At 40.9% G+C, this 24,944-nt stretch overlaps 1 protein-coding gene across 8 annotated transcripts in view; it reads left to right on the forward strand.

The window, feature by feature from the left end:
* The window catches only part of LOC103185469 (protein tyrosine phosphatase receptor type D), a 327,531-nt gene that overhangs the window by 214,732 nt on the left and 87,855 nt on the right, over positions 1-24,944 (forward strand). For 4 of the 8 annotated variants that reach the window (XM_042332524.1, XM_042332528.1, XM_042332545.1 and 1 more), the window contains exons 1-6: positions 5,509-5,615; positions 6,948-6,959; positions 8,854-9,123; positions 9,789-10,370; positions 20,407-20,540; positions 21,672-21,816. In XM_042332524.1, the coding sequence (XP_042188458.1) occupies positions 8,904-9,123; positions 9,789-10,370; positions 20,407-20,540; positions 21,672-21,816 (1,081 nt within the window). In that variant the 5' untranslated portion in view covers positions 5,509-5,615; positions 6,948-6,959; positions 8,854-8,903. Of the gene's footprint in view, positions 1-1,738; positions 1,938-5,505; positions 5,616-6,947; positions 6,960-8,853; positions 9,124-9,788; positions 10,371-20,406; positions 20,541-21,671; positions 21,817-24,944 lie in introns of those variants that run through there. The other 4 variants (XM_042332534.1, XM_042332541.1, XM_042332552.1 and 1 more) reach the window with 3 other exon arrangements.

A 24,944-nucleotide genomic window follows, 5' to 3' on the forward strand; every position in this document is an offset into this window, starting at 1 on the left:
GGATATCTAACACATGAAGAAAGCTCACCTGGTTGTGGGGGCAAAGGCAGTATCTTTAGGAGAAATGGGCAGAAAATAGTGGAGGGTTTGTGATGGAGGAGGATGAGGCAAAGAGAAAAATACTTTTAAAATAGATTAAACATGAACAGAAATTTGAAGAAACACTTGGGAAAAGATGGCATCTGACAATTCCTTAACTGTGATCTGTAAAACCACTGGCATGACAGCTCTGTGAAGGAATTTCAGAGCCATTGGAAGCGAGCCATAGTTGGAACGGTTTGAATCTGTTGAGTGGTGATGGTTCTCATGAAAAATTAACAAAGAGAAGATGTACCGAGGAGGAGGAGAGCATGAATCTAATTATACTTCTTTTAAAAAGCCTTTGTAAATAGTCACATTCTTTAGCATGCAAGGCATGTTACACTGATCTGTGTGTGAAGCTAAGGGGGACCTCTTGAGTGTTCTATCCTCTGGTAACTTGCCGAGGAGAGAAAGTGAAGATCATGTGACCGTGTTCCTTGTGGCACACGACAAATCTTTGACAGTTATTCCCACATGAGAAAGCTAAGTGGTTTTAAGTTTGTGTTTGCTGGTGAAAGCCTCGAGACAATGACCACCAAACTCCAGAAGGTGGTACGGTGCAGCCCTGTTTATAATGTGTTTCACTCCAGAGACATTTGGCTATAATGCCTTTGCGGTGTGGATCACGTTTATCACTTATGCCCGTAACCAGCACAAACTCTTCCCTTGTGCCGGCCTTTCGCACTAAAATGGCCGACTTGCAGTTCATTAGTTTGCCATTGACATAATTTCCTCCATCACTGCGCATTTGTAAAGCAGGAAGTGAGGTCGGCCTAACTTGCTACATTGAATAACGCTGTAATGGGAAGCCATTAATTGTGGTCCTTTTAGCTCTTGGTTTGGCTGCTGGAATACACATTAGAGAGCGATTAATACAGTGTAGCCTCGATTATCCGCACATGTCCCATTATCTTTGGGTAAAGTGTGAGGATCTCCACTCTGTTCCAGTTCTCATATCCTAGTAAACGTTCTGGTACGAGCTTCATGCTGTAGTAAAGCTGCTTTTTGTTATTTAAAAATAATTGCATAACTTGCTGCTAAACTTCAGTGCAGAACTCACAATAAAGAGGAATCAGCATTAATATTTAAATAAGGGGAAAAAGATAGGAGCAGAAAACAACAGAGAGCGGGGACAGAACAGAGAGAGGGAGAACAGAAAGAGAAAGAAGAGTAACCAAGATAGAGGGGGAATAGAATTACAGAAAAAGACGGGGGTGGAGGGCAGAGAGAATGTGAAGGAACAGAAAAGAGAGAGGAGGGGAACAGAATTGAGGGAGAGAGAGGGGACAGAACAGACAGTGAAAGAGACAGGGGGAACAGAAACAATGGCGAGAACGGGGACATGCCAGGCAGAGAGAAAGAGAGAGAGAGAGAGAAAGAGGAGAACAGAAGGAGAGAGAAGGAGAATAAAAAGATAGCGAGGAGACAAAACAGAGAAAGTGGGGAACAGAAAACAGAGAGAGAGAGAGAGCGAGAGAGGGTGTGTGAATCAGGGATAGAACATTTGGCATCTCTATATATCTATTTTAACCATAGTATTTGATTGATATTTCAATCCGGATTATGTTGCTGCAATAGACCTAAAAATAGAAATTTTTAATGCAATGTGTCTTTGTTTCTCCACCCCCCCCACCCCATTTTCTCTTCGTCCATCCAGAGGACCAACTTCCCATGGGTTTCCCCACAATAGACATGGGTCCTCAGCTGAAGGTGGTGGAGAGAACGCGCACAGCCACCATGTTGTGTGCAGCCAGTGGCAACCCAGATCCAGAAATCACCTGGTTCAAAGACTTTTTACCTGTAGACACAAGCAACAATAATGGGCGCATCAAACAGCTACGGTCAGGTAGGGTCTTGTTACTGTTATCAGATGGTAGAATTGTTTTGTAGGTAATATTTTATATTCCTATCCTCTTTTATGTGTATTTTGGTGTGGTGTCCATGTCTGTGATGTTGTCATAGCCTGTTTCAGTGTCTGTGTGTGCAGCTTCTGTTAATTCCATATTGCTCACTGCTGTGACTGTATTTTTGATGATTTTTTTTAACTGCTTTCGGCAGTATTTGACAGATTCCATTTTTTTCTCTTTTTTTCTTTGTTTTTTTTCCCTCTTATTTTTGGTCGAACATTGGGCTTCATTCAGAAGTGCAAGGAGAACCAAATGGTTTTAAAAAAAACTTTTAAAACCAAACCTTCAAAACATTATTTATTATTTTAAAAATCAAATAAAAAAAAGAGCGAGAAAAGAAACTGTATTTTGTTCTGTCTTCTCTACGTTTTGAACCTGGCAAAGATTGTTCCCTTTCATTGACAAAGCTTTACAGTGCTTTTTTCCATACCTTAGTGTACAATGGGATACTTTGGAGTCTGACTAAAGTTGATGGGTTTTTTTGCTTCTGGAGTGTTTTTTCCATTTAGCCACAGTAGTGTGTGTGTGTGCGCGCGTTGACACCTTCCAGACTATATATCAGGATCTACAGAAGCCTGCTTCCCATGTAGACACCAGCGTTTGCTGCTCTTTGACCAATGCACTCCTCTCCTCCCTCTTGAATACCTTCAATATTCTTTCCCTGCCTTCCCCCTAGTTTCTTCTTTTGCTGTCAGCTACTAGAGTCGAAGTCTTACCTGATTCCTAAATCTATTAAGTAACATGCTAAACATTGGCTAGTGCCCAACTGATAGTCGCTTTTAAAAAAAGAAAAGCTGTTTGCGTTCACATTAGTAACTACCGTATATCGTTCTATACTGAGATGTTTGATCACCTGTGTTACCAGGATTCTCAGCTTTGACCTGTCCTGTGATGTTTAACTCGTCTTGTTAACTGCCTCTTTGCTTGTTGTCAGCAGTACTGTGTAAATTAACCTTCTGTTAATGTGAATTAAGATTAATTTTCACCTGTCAAGTAGATGATATAGTTTTAAAGCTATAATTCTGAAAACTATGTGCCAAATTATAAGGAATATAATAATATTTTTATGCTGTCTTTCTTCTTTCCGTGTTAAATCTCCAGAATCCTTTGGTAAGTGCTTAGTTCTGAAGCGCACTTCACCCCCACTAATTCCATATTCAGATTAAAATGCATGGCATGCATTTTACTAACAGTTAGTGTAGTCACTGGAGCTCTTCGTAGTGGCACACACCTCCACAAAAGAGTCGGATCAGCAATAAGATACACCTGTCTAAAAAAACGTGACACACAACCTTCACTTAGATGTAGTCGAATAGCTACCATAATCCAACCTAAACTATAGTAGTTGTATCCACCGGGCCTACAGTGATTCCGATGTTTGCTGAAACAGTATTAAATATGCTAAGGGTTCTTAGGCTGTCAAACACTATTGTATCTCACCCTTGTGATCAATCTCCTAAGACTTCACTGTCAATTTCTGCTCTGGCAGAGGCAATGCCACCTACAGTGGATATTGTTGTTATGGTACAACTTGCTTTTACTAACCTAATACTATCTAATATAATCCTGTTTACCAATACAGTAATTCAGTTTCTTTCTAGACCTTTATTCTGTAAATCTAATTTGATTTTATCTTCCAAAGCCCTAGCCTCCTTCTTCTCGTACTAATGCTTCTTCTCTCTAATCTTATTTGCATTCATATTATCCACCCAGGTGGTACACCAATACGAGGTAAGAATGCTGAACTAACGTTCACAGAATTGATCCTCCTCATTTCTCCTGTCCTTTCATATCTCTCATGTTTGTCACGTAAAGATGTCCATTCCTTCCTGTTTTTTTTGCTTTGTCCAGTTTGTTTCTCTTCAATTAAATGTCTGTTTGTGTCTGTTTATTTGTTTTATTTTGTTGTTTTTTTGATGTAAAAGGCTTTTGTTTCTTTTTGATATGCTTAGATTAAGCATATCATTGACCTTTGTCCATACTCAAGTCACAGCGTATCATTTCTCCTTCCTTTTTTTGTACTAGTAAAACATTCAGGTTAAACATTCCCCCAGTCTCCCTTCCTTGAAAGTGACCAGAGTAGCTCTTCTTGATCTAGACCAGTGATGGACAACCTTTTTTTGGTCAGCCAACAAAATAAACTTTCTTGATTGAATATTTTGTGATTTATGCTATAAATCACGAAATTTTCAATCAAGAAAACACTGGAAACAAAACATTGATATAACACAGACACACCTAGACTAGTGCTAAAGTTCGGCAGGCCACTTTCTGATGGCCCTGTGGGCCACATCCGGCCCGCGGGCGATGCGTTGGCCACCACTGATCTAGACCATCAGACAGCATGGTCCGTGGAGCAGTGGTAGATATTCCCCCCAAAAATACTTGAATGATTTATTTTTTCGTCCGTTTCGCCTCCTCCCCCTGAGGTGCGAGTTTGTCATTTTTCTTCACTTTTTCTTTTTCCCCTTTCTTCAAATCAACACTTTTCCAGATCTCTTCCCTGATCCAGCTACGACCNTTTTTTTATTCTTCTTTGCAACTTTTTCACGGATTTGCGCGAGTTTTTCAAGCGATCTACGTCTTCAAGATACACCAGCCGGAGGCACTCAGCGACCAGTTTTGAGGTGTAATGGGGACGGGCACCACTCACTGCTTTTTTATCCCTTTTTAACATGCCGCGTAAACAAAGACAGCTCTTTTCGATTTTTTTTTCTTGCATCTTGTGGGCAGACACTAAACTACTAATCCCATTGGTGGATTTTTCTGTGTCTTGGGGCCCATCAGGGTCCTACGACAATGGTTTGTGTTCTTTCGAAATTGGCCTCCAGCCTCGATCTTACAATAAAGACGAAAGGTGTGAATTTTTCTCTAATCATCCAATTTACTCTTATGTATTTTTATTTTTCAGCAAAAGGGTCTGAAAGATTGTAAGTTGCACAATAATTACGTTTATGTCCTACAAGGTTGCATGTGTAGCAAAAGAATTACTTTTTAAGAGGTATTTTGAGAGATTATGCCTTAACTAACCAAAATTCTTTTTTTTTTTTGCTTTGAGCAGCTTTTTGTGTTTTTGCTGCCCATTTTTGAATGAACTTTGAAGGAAATGTTTCTTGTCTGCCTTTTCCCATCGTTCCGAATCTTTGTGGTGATCTTTTTTGAATGTTAACTCTTTTATTTACCTGAAAGCCATTGCTCCTTTGAAGCAACCTCGCCCATCCATTGACCAGTGAAATGCATAGAGCAGGATCTCAAACAAACAAACCAACCAAAAAAAAATCTCCACTTGCCGATTTTGATGGTGTGAAATCCGCCTTTACACTAACTTACCCATCACATCCACTCTGTCTGTTCACCCTAGCAAAGCAATGAATCGACGCTGAATGGAGCCTCGCAGACATGTCCTTTCATGATGTTGAAAGGACTTGAAAAGTAAAAATTAAAAAGCTGAGGTAACACAACAACCGCTAAATACCTCCTATGCATAATTTTTTCTCTCTTTGCCTCCCCTATGCAGGTGCCTCCAAATAGAGAACAGCGAAGAGTCCGACCAAGGGAAATATGAATGTGTGGCAACCAACAGTGCTGGTACCCGTTATTCTGCCCCTGCCAATCTATATGTGAGAGGTAGGAAAAACAAAACCCTGGCATCCGCTATTCAGAGAGACTCGGGGGAATTGGAGACATATCTAAATGTATTCAGTTATTGCAGTAGGGATCAGAGGACCTATACTTACTGTAGTAACACACACAGGCTAATGCACTTAAAAGGTACAGTGGTTAAAAGCCAGCGCCCTTGAGCCCAATCTATCCTGTGGAATGGGTTTGTAAGTATATATACTTTTTACACTTTAACTTCCGTTTTCTGGCATTAATTTTAAACCTGTGCTTTACATTTGTTTTTGTTTTGTTTCCTTTCTTCCTTTTGTTGAACTTTGTCATGACTTGATTGCTTGGTGTGCTACTAATCAGCAAACAAATAACTCCAAGCACTGGGGAATGTGTGTAAAATGCACTTAAAATCCTGTGATGCAAGGGATGTGGAGACGCGGTCCTTACCAAAGAACATGAGCAGAGCACAATTGTTTCTCTTGATTCGTTTTTTCTCTTTTCTTTCCTTCTTCTTTGTTGGACTATGGAGAGACCTGCAAATCCCTGCTACTTCAGTAATGAACTGAGTTTGAAAGCTGTCTTGTTTTCAGCCTGAATTGTTTATAAAGAAGCTGAAATAAAAACAGATACATTTGCAAGGATGGAACGTGGTTTTTATAAGCCACGGAAGGGGAGATGGACGGATTCCTATCTCCTTCCACCACTTTTCAAACAGTAACTTCTCCGACGATACAGTAAAATCCATCAAATTTTGCCACCGAATATTTTTCAGTAGAAGTTCAAACATTCAACTTAATTCCAATCCAGCCCTTTGTTCATGAGAAGATGTAAAAAACACAAAGCATTGCCTTTTCTGATATATTTTAAACTACGAAAAGAATTCAGAATAAATTTCACAGCTTTAAGCTCATTACTGCAGTTCGGGTGCTTCATGGCTAAGACTAGTCCCATCTTGGAATTTTTCTCCACTGTCGTCGAATTCTCTGTTCAGTCTTGACCTCAGAGGGGCTTCGTGATTGTAAAATATCCAGCAAGTCAAGTGATTTTTTTCGGCTTCCAGATAAAGACATAATGTCTGTGTAATGCTAGGAAGAAGGAAACGATTATTTCAACAGATGGAATGAAAATTTCAAAATGATACTAGTTGTAGTTCTTGACACTATCATAAACATCAAAATAAATGGTGATTTTGAAAGTTGAGGTAGGAAGGCTTAATCAGAGCGAGATAAAATGTACTAGTAGCAGTTGAAAGCCTTGATACGGCCTTTTTACTCTCTCTGTGTTTCCCTTGTTTTTCTCCTTTCCCCATTTCATTGTGTTCTGCATCAAACCCCCTACATCCCTCAGAGCTGCGAGAAGGTTGGTGTGTTTTTTACTTTTTACCCACCTTAAGAAATATTGATTGAAATGATCAGAAAAAAAATTGAATTGAATGTAGCTGCATTGTGGCCTTTGATTAATGTTATGTCACCCGATCTTGGCTGTTGGTGCTTTGTGAGCTTATGGGATCAGACAGTGGGGCATGTTGGAAGAGAATGTGACCTGGGATGCATGGCTAACCTGTATGCGCTCAACCTATGGTCTGCTAAACTGCTCAGTGTTCCTGCCTGTTGTTCAGAGAAGCCAACTAAATTGAGCACTACCTGTTTTTGTAGTGCAAAACTTTCCAAAGCATGAGTAGCTAAACCCCTCGCCTTCCAGTTTTCTGCCTCCTATAGAAAAACAATAACGTTCTCTGTAGTTAATACTGGCTGCCTCCTGCTTCTCTTTCAGTAGCGTGTGTTCTCTGTCTAAAAGCCGCTTGCTCTTCTACCCGCGCTGCCAACCATCATTGCTCACAAGGTCATAATGGGTCACTGAAAAAGCACCTTGCAGCAGTTTTATCTAAACAGTGCTTTTGTCTAAACAGTGCTTTCCCGACGTGAAAAGCGCTATATCAAATGCAAGGATTATTATTATTATTTATCACACACAAAAGAAAAAATGGGAGAAAGGACTGTAGATGGTGAACAGAATTAATTGCACAACTACATGCAGATGATTTTTGTCAAGTATTTTCTCTGGTCTGCCCTTTATATTTGGCCTACGTCTCTTAACATCTATGAAGCAGGCCCCGTGTAAGATGTTGCCACTGAAACTGAGTTCTGAGTAAGAATGCAGTCATTTGAGCAAAGCTTATCGAATCTACTGAGCAGGAACACTGAGCGTAGAGCTTTTTTAAAATTTCAGTCTTGTGTTCCCTGTGTGTGGAGTCCTGTCGATACGCTGATGTGCTAAGTGTTTAAGTTGATTACACAAATTAGTTGCTCTAATATTGAATGAAAATAACCCTAACTGTGTTAATGTAGCTAGCATTGGCTTTTGTTCAGGGTGAATGCTTAGTGCATTGTGAAAGCTTCTAATGAAACTTTGCTTTGTGCCCTCGCTTTTCCTGTCTTGGATATGGTGTAACTCTACAGTAATAGCATCTTATAATATGCTTCTATTCAGTTCCTTCCTCTTCCCCTCTTCCTCTCCCTCTTAGTACTTAGACTATGGTTTTCAACTCTTCCTCGTTATTTAGTTGTCGTTCTTTTGTTTTCTTTCTCTTTGTGTTTTCTTTTCCCCTAATTGTCTTCTGCATGGCTTTTTATCTAACAGTTAACACATGTGCATGTGTTGCACGACTGTACCCCATTAAAAGTACCAGGCTTTGCCTTGTTCTTTAATGTGTGTATATGTTTACATGTAAGTGGGAGGTCTTGAGGCTGCATCCACTTTGACTGAGTCTGAGAGCAAACGAGTTGCACTTTCAATGTATTGTAGATGACGTGTACCAGGGCTCTGATGTGACAATGTGGTCAAGCACATTCACTCACATCAACTGGAAGTACGCAGCATTGAAGTTGGTGTTGTACTCAACTCAAGCATGCTGTTGATCCTCCAGTTCTTTCTTCTGTGCATATTTATATTCTATCTTTTGCATGTTGTTTGTGTATTGTTAGTCTGTAGCTTAGTCCAATGTGGAAACCTAATAGGTATGATCTAAACATGTGTATAAATGTCTACAGTAGAACTGGGGAAAACATAGTTAAAGCATCCAGTAAATAGTAATCTATTATTTCCATCTTAAAATCTATCAATCTATGTTTAATGTTAAGGGCATAAATCAGCTCAGTATTGGTACGTTCATTTGTGCACTTCACACCATCTGTATAGTGTGCGGAAATGGTTCCCTTTGTACATGTTGTTACCTTTTTATGTTCTCTTTCAGTCCGCCGTGTCGCACCAAGATTCTCTATCCCCCCAACGAGCCACGAGATCATGCCTGGTGGAAGCGTCAACATCACTTGTGTTGCTGTGGGTTCCCCAATGCCGTATGTGAAATGGATGCTTGGGGCAGAAGACTTGACTCCTGAAGATGACATGCCGATTGGAAGAAATGTTCTGGAGCTCAACAATGTCAGAGAGTCTGCAAACTATACTTGTGTTGCCATGTCAACACTTGGAGTCATAGAAGCAATTTCTCAAGTCACTGTTAAAGGTGAATAATTCACCTCTTTAAAATACAATATCATATAATACGTGTAGTGTGTGCCTATGCAATGTATTTACATTTAGAAGTCTTACTGCTGTGCTATAATGTAATGAATCTAGTTCTTGAGAAAATAACTCGATACAATGCTAAGAAGGAACCATTGGCAAGCTTATGAACAGCACAAGAATAACCAGCATGGATTAGCTGCAAATTATCGGAGGTGTTTATTGATTAAATATTGAGTACAATTCATGACTGTAGCAGATGCAGAACCATTATCCTGCAGAATAACATTTCAAGTTTCAATGCACTGAATAATAATAATTCAAATCGCATATTGCCAACCAGTTTAGATGTTTTGAATTTAAGCAAGCTAACCAAGCTTACAATAATAAAGCAGTACAGTAAACAGCTTTATCTCTCCTGTTAGGAAATTTCACAATTAGTGCTAGGTGCAGCAAAGGTAAGAATGTAGACTAATAGATAGTGAGTGCAATATTATATAACAGTGTGAGGAGAACCTCATACCGATATCAGTGCACAGTATTGTGTTGTGCAAAATACAGTCACTACACTTTACAGTGAGTTGTATGAAGCACATTGAGACATTCTCTGACACGAAAGGTCATCAAACGCACAGATTTATTTATTAATTTGTTCTTCTATTACAGCTTTACCCAAACCCCCAGGAACCCCTATTGTGACTGAAACAACAGCAACTAGTGTCACATTGACTTGGGACTCAGGAAACCCAGAGCCCATTGCACACTATATAGTTCAACACAGACCTAAACAAATAGAAGGTCAATATCAAGAGATCGACGGGGTAGCCACCACGCGGTACAGTGTTGGAGGACTAAGCCCTTATTCGGATTATGAATTCAGAGTGGTTGCAGTGAACAACATTGGGCGAGGGCCGCCAAGTGAGCCAGTGGATACACGAACTGGAGAGCAGGCACCCTCCAGCCCACCCCTCTCTGTGCTGGCTCGCATGCTGAGCACCACCACCATGCTGATTCAATGGCAGGAGCCAGAGGAGGCAAACGGTCAGATCCGTGGTTACAGGGTGTATTATACCATGGATCCGGAGCAGCATGTGAATAACTGGCAGAAACACAATGTGGATGACAGCATGCTGACCACCATCGCCAATCTGATCCCAGAGGCCACTTACACTGTTCGAGTACTAGCTTTTACTTCTGTTGGTGACGGACCACACTCACCTGAAATACAGGTTAAAACCCAGCAAGGAGGTAAGTTATTACAGGTGGTTTGTGCATCATTTGGGGCACCCAGTTTTCAGATTTGTCACTGTTAAATATGAAAGGTACTCTTTTTGGCTCCTCACAGAAGATCACAACAATATGAACACATTTAGCAAAAACATGCAATGAACGTCCTGCCCACCCTATAAAAAAGACATGAAGTACTTACTGTGCCAAATTAGACTTAAGATATGAACCCAATGCAATTGTCTTAATAACCTGGACTCGCATGCACCCATGTGGTGAAATGAATGAGATGCTATGTGATCACGAGCAAGGGTAGTCTCAATGCATTAAACAGTTGAACTCACAAGTATTTCCTATTATCGCTATTTGTTTCACTGTCAAATGCTTTTCCCATCCAAAGCATAGGTAGATCCAAAAAGGTCTAATTTGAGGTACTTCTTAGCAGGATTCCTTCAGGTAAGTGGAAATACGTCACGCCAGCCCATGATGCCTCCACTCAGATGCAGTCTACCTCCCGTCAGGAGGTCCTGTGGGTCATTGGGATTTATCCTGCTCAGAAATACCACAAATTTTAAGCGCCATATCTGTTGCCATTAAACTGATCAATTGTTATTTACAAATTTTTCATGGTTTTAGTAAGTGGTGCTTTTTGATCACATTTATAAATAGGAGCATGTCTTAAACAAGTTTGGGTAAAGTGGTAAGTGGTAAGAATTGTGGCTTCCAGAATGTCTCAATATGTGTCCAATGTCTCAATAGGAGTCCTGTAGCTCAGTGGTTAGAGCACTCGCTTTGCAAGCGAGAGACCTGAGTTCAATTCCAGGCAGGGCGAAACCTTGGGCAAGTTTCCTTACTCCACACGCCTAATAATAATCCCTCCAAAACCAAAACCAATAATAAATTGGTCATTTTCAATCCATGACTGTTTGTGGAACATTGCTGTGTGCAATTGGCTGCCGCGTTCGCCCACAAATATACAGTCAATTCACTTTACAGTGTGTTCTGTGAAGCGCTTTGGGACGTCCTCCCGACGTGAAAAGCGCTATATCAAATGCAAGGATTATTATTATTATTGCAGGAAGACTATGATCCAAGTTGGTATTACTTCCCTCAGGCTCAGGTTATAGAGAATTAACTATTGACTGAGAGCAATAACCTGAGCACTCTCTCCAAATCCCTTCCCAGTGTACTGGTCAAACTCAGTTCTGTTGTAGCTGGGTCGTTGGAGTCAAGTATCCCCGTTCCCAAGATACAACCCACGGTCCAGGAATATCCCACAAACCTGGGTCAACCAATGTCATCACGAGCAATCTTATTAGCATCTAGCACATTGACTTTCTCTGCTCAGACACACCTAACAACTTCCTTCAGCAGTCTTCATTTGCTTATATGGGTGGCTTTGAACCAATTTATCACAGTTTGACTGTTATTGTCATTTGGGAGAATTTTGCTCTTGTATGTTAGTAACTTTAAAGTGTGCTGATGTATTTGACGCACATCGGTTGGCGTAATTGGAAAAGTTTACAGTTCGTTGGCGTGCTTTGTGGGGATTAAGTTTGTTCATGTTACAGTTCAGTGCTGTGTTTGGAATGGTTCTGGGCGCATATTAGTATTTGCTGCAGTAACACAGTAACCGGATTCATAAGCGAAAAAACAACAGCTGAAAGACTCAAAGAGTTCATCCATATTCTTTGCCTGCTTCCAGAAATAATTCAGAAGGAGCTCATCAGCGCCACACTTTGAAAAGCAGAATAGTGCCTGGGTTCAGCAGGTTAAAAAGGTCTTTTGGGCCATTTTCAAACGCTTTGAGGGTGGGCGCCTGTAACCTAACTCCATACTTTGATTATTTATTGTTTCAAATTGCAGAAAACACAGATGTCTGCTTGTCATGCTCTGCTCATTCACTGACCCGAAATACATGCAGAGCACTCAGTGGGATACAAGAGAAATGCAGGCTAGTGGGATATTAATTACACCGGTCTTACTTCCTCAGCAGGCATTGAATATCTGGTTACTAAACTGATTGTGCTCTGTAGTCAGAGTTGTCTGGATAAAGCCTGGTAATTTTCTGAGCCATTAACTTGAGGTTTTGCATTGGGTATCAAGTTGAAGCGTCAGCTAGTTTAGCCTGTTCTGCTACGGGAAACAAAACATGTACTGGCCTAGACTTACACTGTATGAGAAGAGGTTACTGTACAGTAATCAATGGGGAAAATGTCAAACATGAGTGTTTAGTCTGGCAAGTTTCCTGCTGCTTATCCTGCAAGGACCATTCTACCTGAGAGGGCTTTGATTTGCAGTGTTATAAGGAGCTGAGTGAAAAGAATCCCAGCACCCTGTGTGCTCTCTGCTAATCCTGTTTATCAACCAAGCTGACTAAACCATAGACCCTGGCCCAGGAACTAACACCACTACAGAAGCTTGACTCGATCAAGACACTTTATTTTTAAGCAAGTCACTGTAGAGCCAGGTCAACTCCAAGGAGACCCTGCTTACATCGCATATTGGTCCACGGAGGATAGTAATGGTGTTGAGAAGATTGAGATTGTTGTCTGAGTTTAGAACCTTGGAAGTTATGCTGCAGATCTCTGTCTAGATGTTGATGTGGATTATAGGTTAAGGCTTAACCTACAACAGGTTACAATGAGTCAAGCTCATGAAGACATTGTTTAAGTCATTAATCCACTGTTGTGATCACAGTTATTGTAACACTTTTTAAATTATTTCGGGTGCAATGATTGTTCAGACCAAAAGGAAAATCAAACCTAGCTTTGGATAACACAGTAGTAAAGCAGCCCTGTCTCTCCATGCAGCAAGAACAGACCAGACACTCTCAACAATATTGGAACATAAAGAAGATAGGAACAAGAGTAGACCATTCAGCCAGTTGGGTCTGTTCCATTTGTTTATTAGATTATGGCTGATCTGCAACTTAATTCCATTTCCCTGCCCGCTTCACCATATCCCTTGTTACTCCACCTTCCTCTTAAATAGTTCAATTGACTTGGAATCTACAACCTGTATGGGATAGCACATTCCACATTTCCATAACCTTTAGTGTGAAAAATGTTTTCTGATTTCATTCTTAGTTAGTTCAGGTCTAGTTTTAAAATTATGTCCTCTTGTTCTCAATTTCCCGACGTTCCCAGGGAAAAAAAAGTTTCTTCATAAATACCTCAGTCAGATGTCCCCTCAGCTTTCTTAACTCAAGTGAATATTGTACAAATTTGTCCAACCTCGCCTCCTAATTTAGCCCCATTCAACCTACGTACCATTCTTATGAATGGTAGGATCTTGGGCTAGGACATCGTTCCTGAGGTGTGGTGACCAGAACTGAACACAATAATCACGATGAGCTCTGATCAGGATTCTGAACAACTGAAGCTTTGCTTCCTTGCTTTTGTATTTCAACCTTCATGAGATAAAGACCCAACACCCCATGTAGCTTTGCTGATTGCTTTTTGCACCTTGATTTTAGTGACACGTGACCCTAGATACCTAAATTCCTTTGCTTATTCAGGAGTCTTACTCTATTCTCATTAAGATGTATTCTAATTAGATCTAAAGTGGACTACCTCATACTTTTGATTAATTGAACTCCATCTTCTGTAGTACTGCCCATTAGTTTCATCTGTCCTTATCCCTTTGCAATTCTCTGCTCCCATCTTCACAATTTACTATGTTTCCTAGCATAGAGCAATGTGTGATTTGGACACGCTATTCTCGACTCCTTTAACTTGGTCCTTAAATCACATTGAGTCTAGTTTTTACTTCAGGTTGAGCTTATCCCTATGGTAGTAGATTTAATTTATGTGTCTTCACGTCAGTTATGAATGCTCGCACCAGGCAGCATTTGGATGATCTTTGCTTGATTCAGACAGCAGGACTGAACCAAATCAGTGTTTTACAATCGAACCAGAGAAAACCTTGGAAATATTTTCTTAGAATCTCGAGAGAATGGGCATGTTTAGCTGTAATACCCGGTGATCACAAATGTTTAGAGCAGGTATCAGAGGAACTGTATATTCCCAGTTAATGAAGCAAATGATTCTAATAAGCAAGCTGCTTTGTTTTTAATGTATCTTCACTGATAAATGTCTTGATTTTGAAATTTATTCATAATTATTTGTTTGACTGACTTTCTTGCCAAGTAACCAGATGTCCGGAATTCAAACTAGTTTCTTGAAGCATTCGCATTTGTGAATTTTTTTCAGCTGCACATTTGATGCTGTCTCTCAACTCGGTCCAAAATCTTGTCTTCATCAAACAAGAGTTACACGCCACACACATGCGCTAAGAATTGAATCAAGCAGGTGGTGAACATGGTTGAAAGAGTGTCTCGCACACATAAGTCCATTCTGATCTGCGCAAATCAGTTTAATGACCGGACTGTTCAGCCATAAAGGCAGACTGTTGATAGTTTGGAATCACAATTTGGTAGAGATGTATACTTCTAGGAGAATTTTATCCTTCTTCAACAACAGAGGGACAATATCATTTTGACAAGTCTTAGGAGTTTGGTCTGTCAGTATTAATTGGTACATTATGTTGATCAAAGGGCAGAGCAATTCCAGGATAAAATAATTTCAAAGTCCACAGGGAATTTCTTTAAGTTAAAGCCTCTACCAGCCTGTGAGAGCAAAGAAACATAGGAACACGACTAGGTCATTCATCTCCTCAAGCCTGTTCCATCATTCTATTAGATCATGGCTGATCTGTACCTCAACTCCATTTATCCGCCTTTACTCCAGATCCCTTGATATCCTTACCTAACAAAATTCGAATTCTAGATTTCCACTCACGTTTGTGTGAAAAAGTGCTTTCTGATTTCACTCTAAAATTGCCAAACTATAATTTTAAGATTATGCCCCCTTGTTATGGATTTCCCCCACCAGAGGATTAGAGCCAAATCCTGTTGTGCATATATCAAAACAAGATGGAGAAGTGCTAACTGATTCTAGTCTATGAGGTTGTCACAGAAGACGAGGATCTGGCAAATAATTAAGAAGCTATGGCCAAGTTTGTGAGTCAAGATTGCTAAAGCACCAAACAGAATACACAAAGTGTTTAATGAGCGCTCTGGGCAGGCCAGCCAAAGCTCTGAGCCAGCCTAACTTGGGCAATGTGCTGGAGGTTTCATTGACCTGCTGAAGACATGGACTTTCCTCCTAGAGTACAGTTACTGTGCTTGGTGACTGGCTGACTTAGAACTGGCTGAATATGTATTGCCCTTGATGGATGCATTGTGAGGTTTTTAGTAAGATGGAGCGATCTTGAAGAATTGTGTCTTTTTTTAACCCCTTCCTCCCTGTGTGGGTTGTTTTTGTGGCTCCCTTTACCTTTTTGCCTACCATTTCTGAACATAGACCCGGTTGATAATCTTTATTTCCTGCCTCACATTGGAGCTTTGTGCTCACAGTCTAGGCTAACACCTCACTGTGAGTGCTGCATTGACAGAGGTGCCATCTTTCGGATGAGATGTCAAACCAAGGCCCAGTCTGCCTGTTCAGGTGAGCGTTAATAATCCCATGGCACTATTCAAAAAGAAAAGGGAGTTTCTCTGGTGTTCTGCCCAACAATCTCCCAAATAAAATTGATCATTCAGTTCAGAACTGTTTATGGGACACTGCTATATGCAAATTGGCTGTCGTGTTCATCTTCAAAATACAGCCACTGCACTTTACAGTATATCCTTAAAGCATTTTAAGACGTGTTGATGATTTAATAAGGTGATATATCAGATTCAAGGATTATTTATCATGCTTTGTTCTCTACCCTTATATTTTGATTTTATTATTGTTGGAAATTTTTTTTTACTGAAGATAACGGACAAACAGATGTGATGAGGACAAGTGCTTAATAATATTCCCAACTCAAGAACAACAAATGAAGGAACAGAAAATAAACCTGATCATCGACCTACTAATCTCAACCAACTCAGTTTGTATTTGAAACCATAAAGTACATGACTGAATGCAATCATGGAATTCTTGTCCAGTCAGAGAATTCAAGAAAATACTTGAGGCATAGAATCAATATATTTGGGATGAATTTCCTCACATCACTGGAAACAAGAATAAGCTGGAATCCACAATCTGTACATACTGCAAATAATTAGGCTGCCGCCTTTTCCCTGGCTGGTTTGAAGTTCAGTGTTTGCTGTATTTTAATGAAACTGTCAGATACAGATGGCTATTTAATAATCTCTTGCACTATGTTAGGATTCCTGCGTTGATCACATTAATTTCTGATGCATGTCTTCAGCATCTGGTTTCATTGTAGACATATTGTGGGTTATTGTGTCAGATGAGGTGATGATAGTGCTTTAGTATAGATTCTTTGGGATTTGGCTGTGCGGTTTCTGGATCCGAATTAGGTGTTGACTGATTTCCATGGGGACCTCTTTGGACCATGTTAGGGTTGTCACGCTATTGTGAAACACTGGAAGTGTTACAGCTTTGGATCAACTCACTTTTGTAGATTGTATCCCTATATATACATATGTGTGGGCGCATATATCTCCTATGGAAAATGTTGACAGGAGGATAGCGAGAGAGAGAGAAAGAGGCAGAGAGAATACACTATGGTGTAGTATAATGCAATGGTGCATTAGTTACAGATTAATGGATTGCAAGTATTTATCATGAGAAGGTTTTAAACAAATCCTTTTCTATGGATTAGGCTGAAAAGAGTAAAGCAACTTTCCAATAATAAAAATGTCTTATATCCTTTGGAATAGAAAGACTAATCAATTATGATCTTTCTGTTTATATGTGTAGTGGAGATGGGGGTCATCGCTTTCAAAGTTAATAATGATCGTAATTTCTTTGTAATTTATGATTTGTGAGAAGCGTCAGGGGTTAGATGGCACAATAAGTTAGAACCTTGTATGTCCACCTCTGTTCTTGGGCTTTGAATCAACACAAGGTGTTGGGAATGAAAGTGATCTTTTTCCACCTGCTGTAAAGATCCTAAATGAAGTGAATTTGCACGAGTCTCAACTCAGTTGTCGCTGATGTGATTGCCCATTGTCCTTAATTTGTCACTGATGTTCCTGTGTCAGGATGGCCACAAAGATAATTGTTATGTGGAAAACCAATGTCAGCCTGCTGCAGCAGAGATAAAGGCACAATGGGGCAGTAATTCCAGCAGAGTCTACTTAAGAGTAGAGCGTATAATTTGGGACACAAATGCAGACTCCAGGTACAAACCACTATGGCAACGTGAATGACCTTTTTCTTCCACTTAAAAACAAATCAGCATAGGCAATGTTTAAGTTCCGAATTGTTCATTTGTGGTAGATGGGTAAACTAACTCAGCAATTGAAGTATGTGTATCTTGTGGGGATTTTTTTTCCTGATGTGAGTTTGTGGCTTAACCAGATTTATACCGAGGTTACATTTACAAAAAAATGAAATTTGTTGTTATCCAACAGCAGTGTCTTATTTCACAACCGTTCAGGCTGAACCAAACCTGCCAACTGCCTGCCACAGCTCTGAATTTATGGATTTTGAAGAGGCTCTGTCTTACATCGTTAATAACAGATTGTTTGGCAGACGGTCTTTTGGTCAGACAAAGGTCCTTTGACAAAGAGCAAACATCTGCGCAGAGGAGAGAGTGGTCTTGAACAATAAGTAACTTCATCATTGAAATTTACAAAAGAGGTTACAGTAAGGGCTGATTATCTACACAAATCGGGACCGGCCCCTTTGTGGAACGGCCTGACAATCTGTATCTTCTTCCATTCAAGGGGACTCGAGAACACTTCAGCAGGGGTCAGTGACTGAGGAGAAGAGCAGCCACATAGATGAGTCTGAAACTGAATGTGACTATTTCTTAATGTTATCTTCCGATTCATCAGTCTCATCATATGGGAAGGAAGTTCCTCAGGGCTCCAAGACTTCATCTCACAGTTCTGCTTAAAGTGGGAGGGCCTAGTACAGGTGGAGCATTACAGCAAAGACCTGGAAGATTCTTGTGCAGGAAACCTTGACTTTTACACNTTTTTTGGGTTAGTCGGGTGTGCAGAAACCCATCACCACGCTTAAGAGTTTCCAAACCGGACTGAGAATTCCACATCTGTTCGTCACCTAAATGGAAATTTCCCTGTGTCTGGGATGGAATGTGCACTCTCTTCCTGGAGGGACACATCCTGTTTAGGGAGAGTATCAGGCTTAGGGTTGTTGAGAGCCAAAGCTCGGGGATGTTGAAGTTTTAGTGGAGTTTAACCAGATATAAAATCATATAGCTTGTCATTAGGAGACTGTCTGACAAGCTTTCTACTACTAGTTCACCTAGGACCACCCGACCCATTCTGCTATCTGAACCCATGGATAAAAACACCATCTTAGTCTCCTGTTGGTTCTGTGGAAGTCCATGTTATTAAAAAGGATATTTGTGCAGCAGAGGACATCTTAAAGGAAGCTTCTCTTCACTTCATGAGCTGTTTGTAGGACATTGCAGTGCACATTTTGGTTTCCATGTTCACCTACAAATACACAGTGATTAATCTTTACAGTACAGATATTCCTAGGACATAATAATGCACTATATCAAATACAATGATTATTTTACAGTCACAAATGTGTATGCTGAAAAATATTCATCTTGACACTTCTTGATTTGATCCTTTGTACATTACCACTCTGGAAAAATTGTGTTTGTCTTCACTTAACAAAGTAAAACATGTGTGGACAAGATTATTCATTGAAATATTTGCTGGAATGTAACTATTTCAGTTACAATTCATTTTGTTTCCAAGAGCAGCGGCTACAATTATCTGGGAATAATGTATTTCATTGAGCTTTCTGATTATTACAGCCACACCTGGTTAACCTTTATTTCCTTCAATTGTGTTAAATATATGATTAACATGGCTTAATAACCGATACTTTGCCTGCGCTATTTTGGGTGACAGCAATTAGATTTGAATTCACAGCATTCACAAAAGGCTCCCTGCAATACTTTCCTATTCATATGCATTGAGCAATAAAAGAGAGTTTCATTCTTGACAGCATGTTATGTCTTGTGCCTTGTAAAGTGGCTTGAAGGAAGGGGAAAAAGGGGAAAGCTTGCTCTATTCAGTATATCTGAATATCATGGAGGTTGGCACACTGTTATGCTGGAGAAAGGACGGGTGCATCAGTCCTTAACTGTCCACGACATTATAAATGTGGTGTGCTTTGAACTGTGCATTGTTTTGAAGAGCAAGGTTGACTCAGTCACTTCGCCTCTCCCCGTTGCCAGGATCAGGAGGAAGCTGAGTGTTTTAATTGAGATAGTTTGCTTTCTCCAGGAGCTCTCACTCTTGCCAGCTGTCAGACCTGCCTCTTTCTAGCGGCTACATTCTTTGAAGTGAGGCTGTCATGGAATTCTGCGCCACACAACATCAGGCGTGCAAACGACGTGCACATGTGCCACTGCTGTTATTGTAGCATTGCCAGATATTTTCTAACCCTCAGCTGTACGTGAAGTGACCATTTATTAAGGGGAAAAGCTGTGAATGGTGGAAAATGTTTGTAGCCTCAGGAACGACGGTGAGCTTAAAGGTTCCCCAATCTCACAAACCAATAGGGATTCCATTGCTGAACTGTGAATTCCTCTCTAAAACCTGATAAATTGCTTCACATTCTTTAATAAATTATTCATCCACTTGAAGATTATTTTTCCTTATTCCTTGGTGATCTCCAAGCACCACCCTGGACACACATTGCCATTGTGCATCCATACACTAAGAAGTCTTCACGTGGACCTTTAACCAACCCCACCAGTACCCAAAGCAGAGATACTTGTAATGATCATGATGGTGGATTGCATTACATTTAAATTTCTGTATGTTTGAATAGAATGTTGCTTGTAAATGTACTTAGACTTGCTTCGGTTCTCCTTTCTTTTTGGTTGGAGAGTAGCACGTGTTTCGGGAACTGTGGTTTGCGTGTATGCTGGGCTTTGGCAGGCACACAGAGGAGGGAATGGTTATTGCAGAACAACTGGTGTTTTGTTTGCAAAGAGCTGAAAGAGCAGAATTCCTTTAAACCACCTCTATTTCTTCTTTAAGTCCCAAGCCAGCCAAATAACTTCAAGGCTGAACCGAAGTCAGACACAGGCATCAATCTGTCCTGGACACCACCGCGCCAGGACACCATTATCATATATGAGCTGTACTACACAGAAGGGGAGCATGGCAGAGAGGTACAGTGCAATCATGATAGCTTTTTGCTACAGTGGGGATCTATATATAAGCCAACACTCCAATGCAGTGCTGGGGGAGTCCTGCATTGCTAGAGGTGCTGACCTTTGAATGAAACATTAAATCGAGGTCCCGTCTGCCTGTTCAGGTAGACGTTAAAGATCCAGTGGTACCTTTTGAAAAGAGAAGGGAGTTCCTCCTGGTTTCTGACCAACAATCCTCCAAATAAAATTGTTCATTCAAATCATGGCTGTTTGTGAGACATTGCTGTGGGCAAATTGGCTGCTGTGTCCATCTCCTGACAAGAAAGTGCTATACCAAATGTAAGGATTATTATTATTAATGTGTATATTACAATCAGAATTTCCTTTATAAAATTGCTTCCAGTCAGTTGTGTGAAGCATTTTGATGTGAAAGCTGCCTCATAAATATAAATTATTATTGTTGTGTTGCTAAAGAGCCTGGGAGCAAATAATTAAAATCAGAAATTCCAAGAACAGTGGAAAAATCAGTCATTATTCCTGTTGACTATAAGACAATACTATTATTCTAAGAGGTGCCATTTTCCAGGTGAGACATTAAAATGAGATCCGTCTGTCTGTTCAAGTGGACATTAAGGATCCCGTGGTGCTTCATTCTTACAACTAGAGTGTTTTACTTTTGAAAATTCCCCTTTCATTTTCCAATTCTCTCTCATGACAAATTATGTGAATAAATACAATAGAAAATTACATTTTGTACAGCGCCTTTCACATTGGGAGGACGTGCATTTTCTTGGCCCCAGAAGCCACCACTGTTCATCTAATCTTAGCCTGTGAGACCGTTGTGCCTTCAGAATTCAGATTGGATAGAATCATAGAAAATTCTTAATTTGAAAATCGTTTCCTTTTAAGAAGAGCGGAAAAAACCCTTTTAAATTAAAATTGAATTTCAGCACTTTCTAAATTCTGCGTGATCTTACTTTTTAAAATAAAGTAAGCTTGCATGCTAAGAATTTCGGGCCTTGGCAGAGTTTTGAAACATGGAAACTCCTTGCCTGGATGTCCAGATATCTAGCATAATGTCTGTGTCCTCTACTTTGCCTCATAGTTTCCTGCAATGAGCAAGCTTTTTTCTCTTTTCCCTCCCTGCAGCAATTTGTCACATTTGAGCCAAAGACATCGTACCTATTAGAAGACTTGAAACCAAACACCAAGTACTACTTCCGTCTGGCTGCCCGCTCTGAGCATGGCCTGGGTGCCTCGACTGCACAGATTTCAGCCCAGACCATGGAGACTAGTAGGTTTTTTTCTATTAATTTCATTGACGAATGAATGCCGGGGGTATTTTTTTAGTCTATGAGGGTGATCTGTCACTAGCAGCTGGCCACGCGCGGCAGGTGGTATTGTAATAAAAACAGCATCTACTTCAAAAAGGAAAAGCTTAGGCCTGGAAAGGTTCATGTTTCATGCAGCTGGAGATCTCAGTGCCGAAGTTCACTGAATCTGACAAGCAGTGCGACTGAGGGAATAGGTAGCTCCATACCCAGTTGACCTCCATTGTGCTTCCCTTGACTCTGTGCCTCAGTCAAGAGGTTTGCACGCGGCTTTGATTGATTTTAAAAAGAGAAAAATCACAGTTAACAAGATGGATTGCACTTAGAAAAGCAAGAACCATATAAATACACATGGGTGTGGGGGGAATTTACATTGCTTCCTAGCACAGGTGAACCACACAGACAGCATTTTGTCATGACTGGTCGCTTTAGCCTATGCTGTGATTTGTTTTGTGTGAACCTTCAGTGCTTGAAAGTGTTCTTGCTTTAAGTATTTTTAAAAAGAGAGAGACGAGTACTGTGCGTTATGATTTACATTTCACTGGGCATAGATTTATGAGAATGGTGGTAAAGGTCGCCTCACAACAAAATGATCTATTATACTGTAAGTGCCATTACTTTTGGTGAAATCCTAAAGGTCAAATGACAAGATTGAATTTCTTGCACAAGGTACTGAAATGGTAATTGTGTTTCACCTTTTTAAAATGACTTTTAATAGCAATGACCGCTGTTGGAATATGTTTTCGACCAAGGTATACGCGCAGGAGTTGATTTTTTTGGTGTAACAAGGTTTGCATTCAGCATTGTTAGTTTTTGCAGAGTTTATGCAGCTGAATTGATTGCATTACCCGCTTGCAACTGCAAAGTCTAATGGAGAAATAAAAGCTCCAGTTCTTAATGGTATTTCGGGCAAGCTCTTATTTCCATAGCCAGTACTTGATGCCAGCGCCAATACTGAGGGCAGTCTGTAATGCCACCGAGCTTTAAACAAAGTCCTTTTTATGCAGTCTGCGACAGGTTAGATTCTCTTGTGCTGGTGAGATGCTGAGATCTCAGCTGTGCTACTGAGAGAAAACACCAGCAGAGGAATGTGTGTGAGAGTGTGTGTGTTGTGTGTGAAAGAGTGTGTATTTGTATGTAAGTACAGTAAACTCCTGACATATCTTCACTCCAAGGGAAAGGAACTCAGTTACTCTATGTCTGGGATGACTGGATAGGCATGAGTCCTCCGAGGCCACTAGGGAGTGCTATGGCTGGTAGGGCCTTCACCAACACACAATGCGCCTGCCCAGAAAGAGCAGCTGTTAGTGTGACAGAACGCCCCCGGCCCCCACGACTGTTAATTTATTTGTTAAATATACAAATATACAGTCAATTCACAAATATACAGTCAATTCACAAATATACAGTCAATTCACTTTACAGTGTGTTCTGTGAAGCGCTTTGGGACGTCCTCCCGACGTGAAAAGCGCTATATCAAATGCAAGGATTATTATTATTATTATTATTATAAATCGCTATTAAGTTAAATACAGTATAAGTTTATGTATCGGTATATGTGTCTCCAATAAACTTTTTGTTCCATTTGCAAATTTTAACACCTAAATCACTCAAAGTTTTAACAATCGGGCAGAACTTCACAAAAGGCAAGGTCTAACATTTGTATTCACAGAAATCTTGCCACAACAGTCAAAACAGCTGCCACGTGGCTGGCTTAGGGCAACCTTTCCCCGCAATATCAGGCAGTTCAGCATGACCGTTTGCTGAGCAGCCCCAGCACACTCACTGCAGGTAGCTTTATTCCGATGATGTATCCAATATTTTACTTAATGGGATGTACAGAATGTGACTTTATACATTTTAGTCAAGCGATGAAATAAAGGGAAACTGGGGCTTATTTCACATTTCCCATAGGATATTACCAGGATATTGGCAGTATGATGATATAAGCCAGGGTCTTATTATCAGGAGTTCACTGTATGTGCCCGTGTGTGAACGTATATGTGAATGAGCTTGTGTCTATGAAAGAGTGTGAGGATGTGAATTCCTGAAAAACCCTCCCTAGATCCCTCAAACCCCAGCCATTACCGCCCCATTTCTAACCTGCTCTTCCTCTCAAAAGTTCTAGAACGTGTTGTTGCCAACCAACTTCGCGCACACCTCTCCTCCCACTCACTCTTCGAACCCCTCCAGTCCGGTTTCCGCCCTGTCCACAGTACAGAGACTGCGCTTGTGAAAGTCACAAACAACATCCTCTCTATCTGTGACCAGGGCTCCCTTTGTCTCCTTGTCCTCCTGGACCTCTCCGCTGCGTTCGACACAGTCGATCACGCCATCCTCCTCCACCGCCATTCCTTGTCATCCACCTCAGTGAGACCTTACTCACCTGGTTCAAGTCCTACCTCACATCTGCATAAACGGCTTCTCCTCCCGCTCTCTCCCGGTTACCTGCGGGGTATCCCAAGGATCCATCCTTGGCCTCCTCCTCTTTCTGATCTATATGCTCCCTCTTGGGGATGTCATCCGCAGACATGGGGTACATTTCCACATGTATGCGGACGACACCCAACTCTATTTTTCCACCTCACTTTGCGACCCCCAGTACCCTGATGTTCTGTCAGCCTGCCTGTCAGACCTCAGGGGCTGGATGAGCTCAAACTTCCTTCAGCTGAACGTTGACAAGAAGGAAGCCATACTCTTCGGCTCTCGTCAACATCTAAAATCTCATGGTTCTCACCTCCTCCATCTACCTGACCTCCCCCTAAACTCTCCGAACCCGTACGCAACCTAGGCGTCAGGTTCGACCCCCAATTATCCTTCCTCCCCCATATCCGGTCCCTCACCAGCACCGCCTTCTCCCACTTCCGACGCATCACCCGTCTCCGCCAATACCTCTCCCCAAAAGCGCTGAAACTCTGGTCCATGCCTTTGTCACCTCTCGGCTGGATTATTCTAACGCCCTCCTCGCCGGTCTCCCATCCATTACCATCCATAAAATCCAACTCATTCAGAACTCTGCCGCCCGCATTCTCAACCGCACGAAACTCCGCTCCCCGATCACCCCAGTCCTTGCCAGACTGCACTGGCTCCC

The sequence above is a fragment of the Callorhinchus milii genome, unplaced genomic scaffold (assembly GCF_018977255.1).
Source record: "Callorhinchus milii isolate IMCB2004 unplaced genomic scaffold, IMCB_Cmil_1.0 Scaffold1, whole genome shotgun sequence".
In the NCBI taxonomy this organism is placed as follows: domain Eukaryota; kingdom Metazoa; phylum Chordata; class Chondrichthyes; order Chimaeriformes; family Callorhinchidae; genus Callorhinchus; species Callorhinchus milii.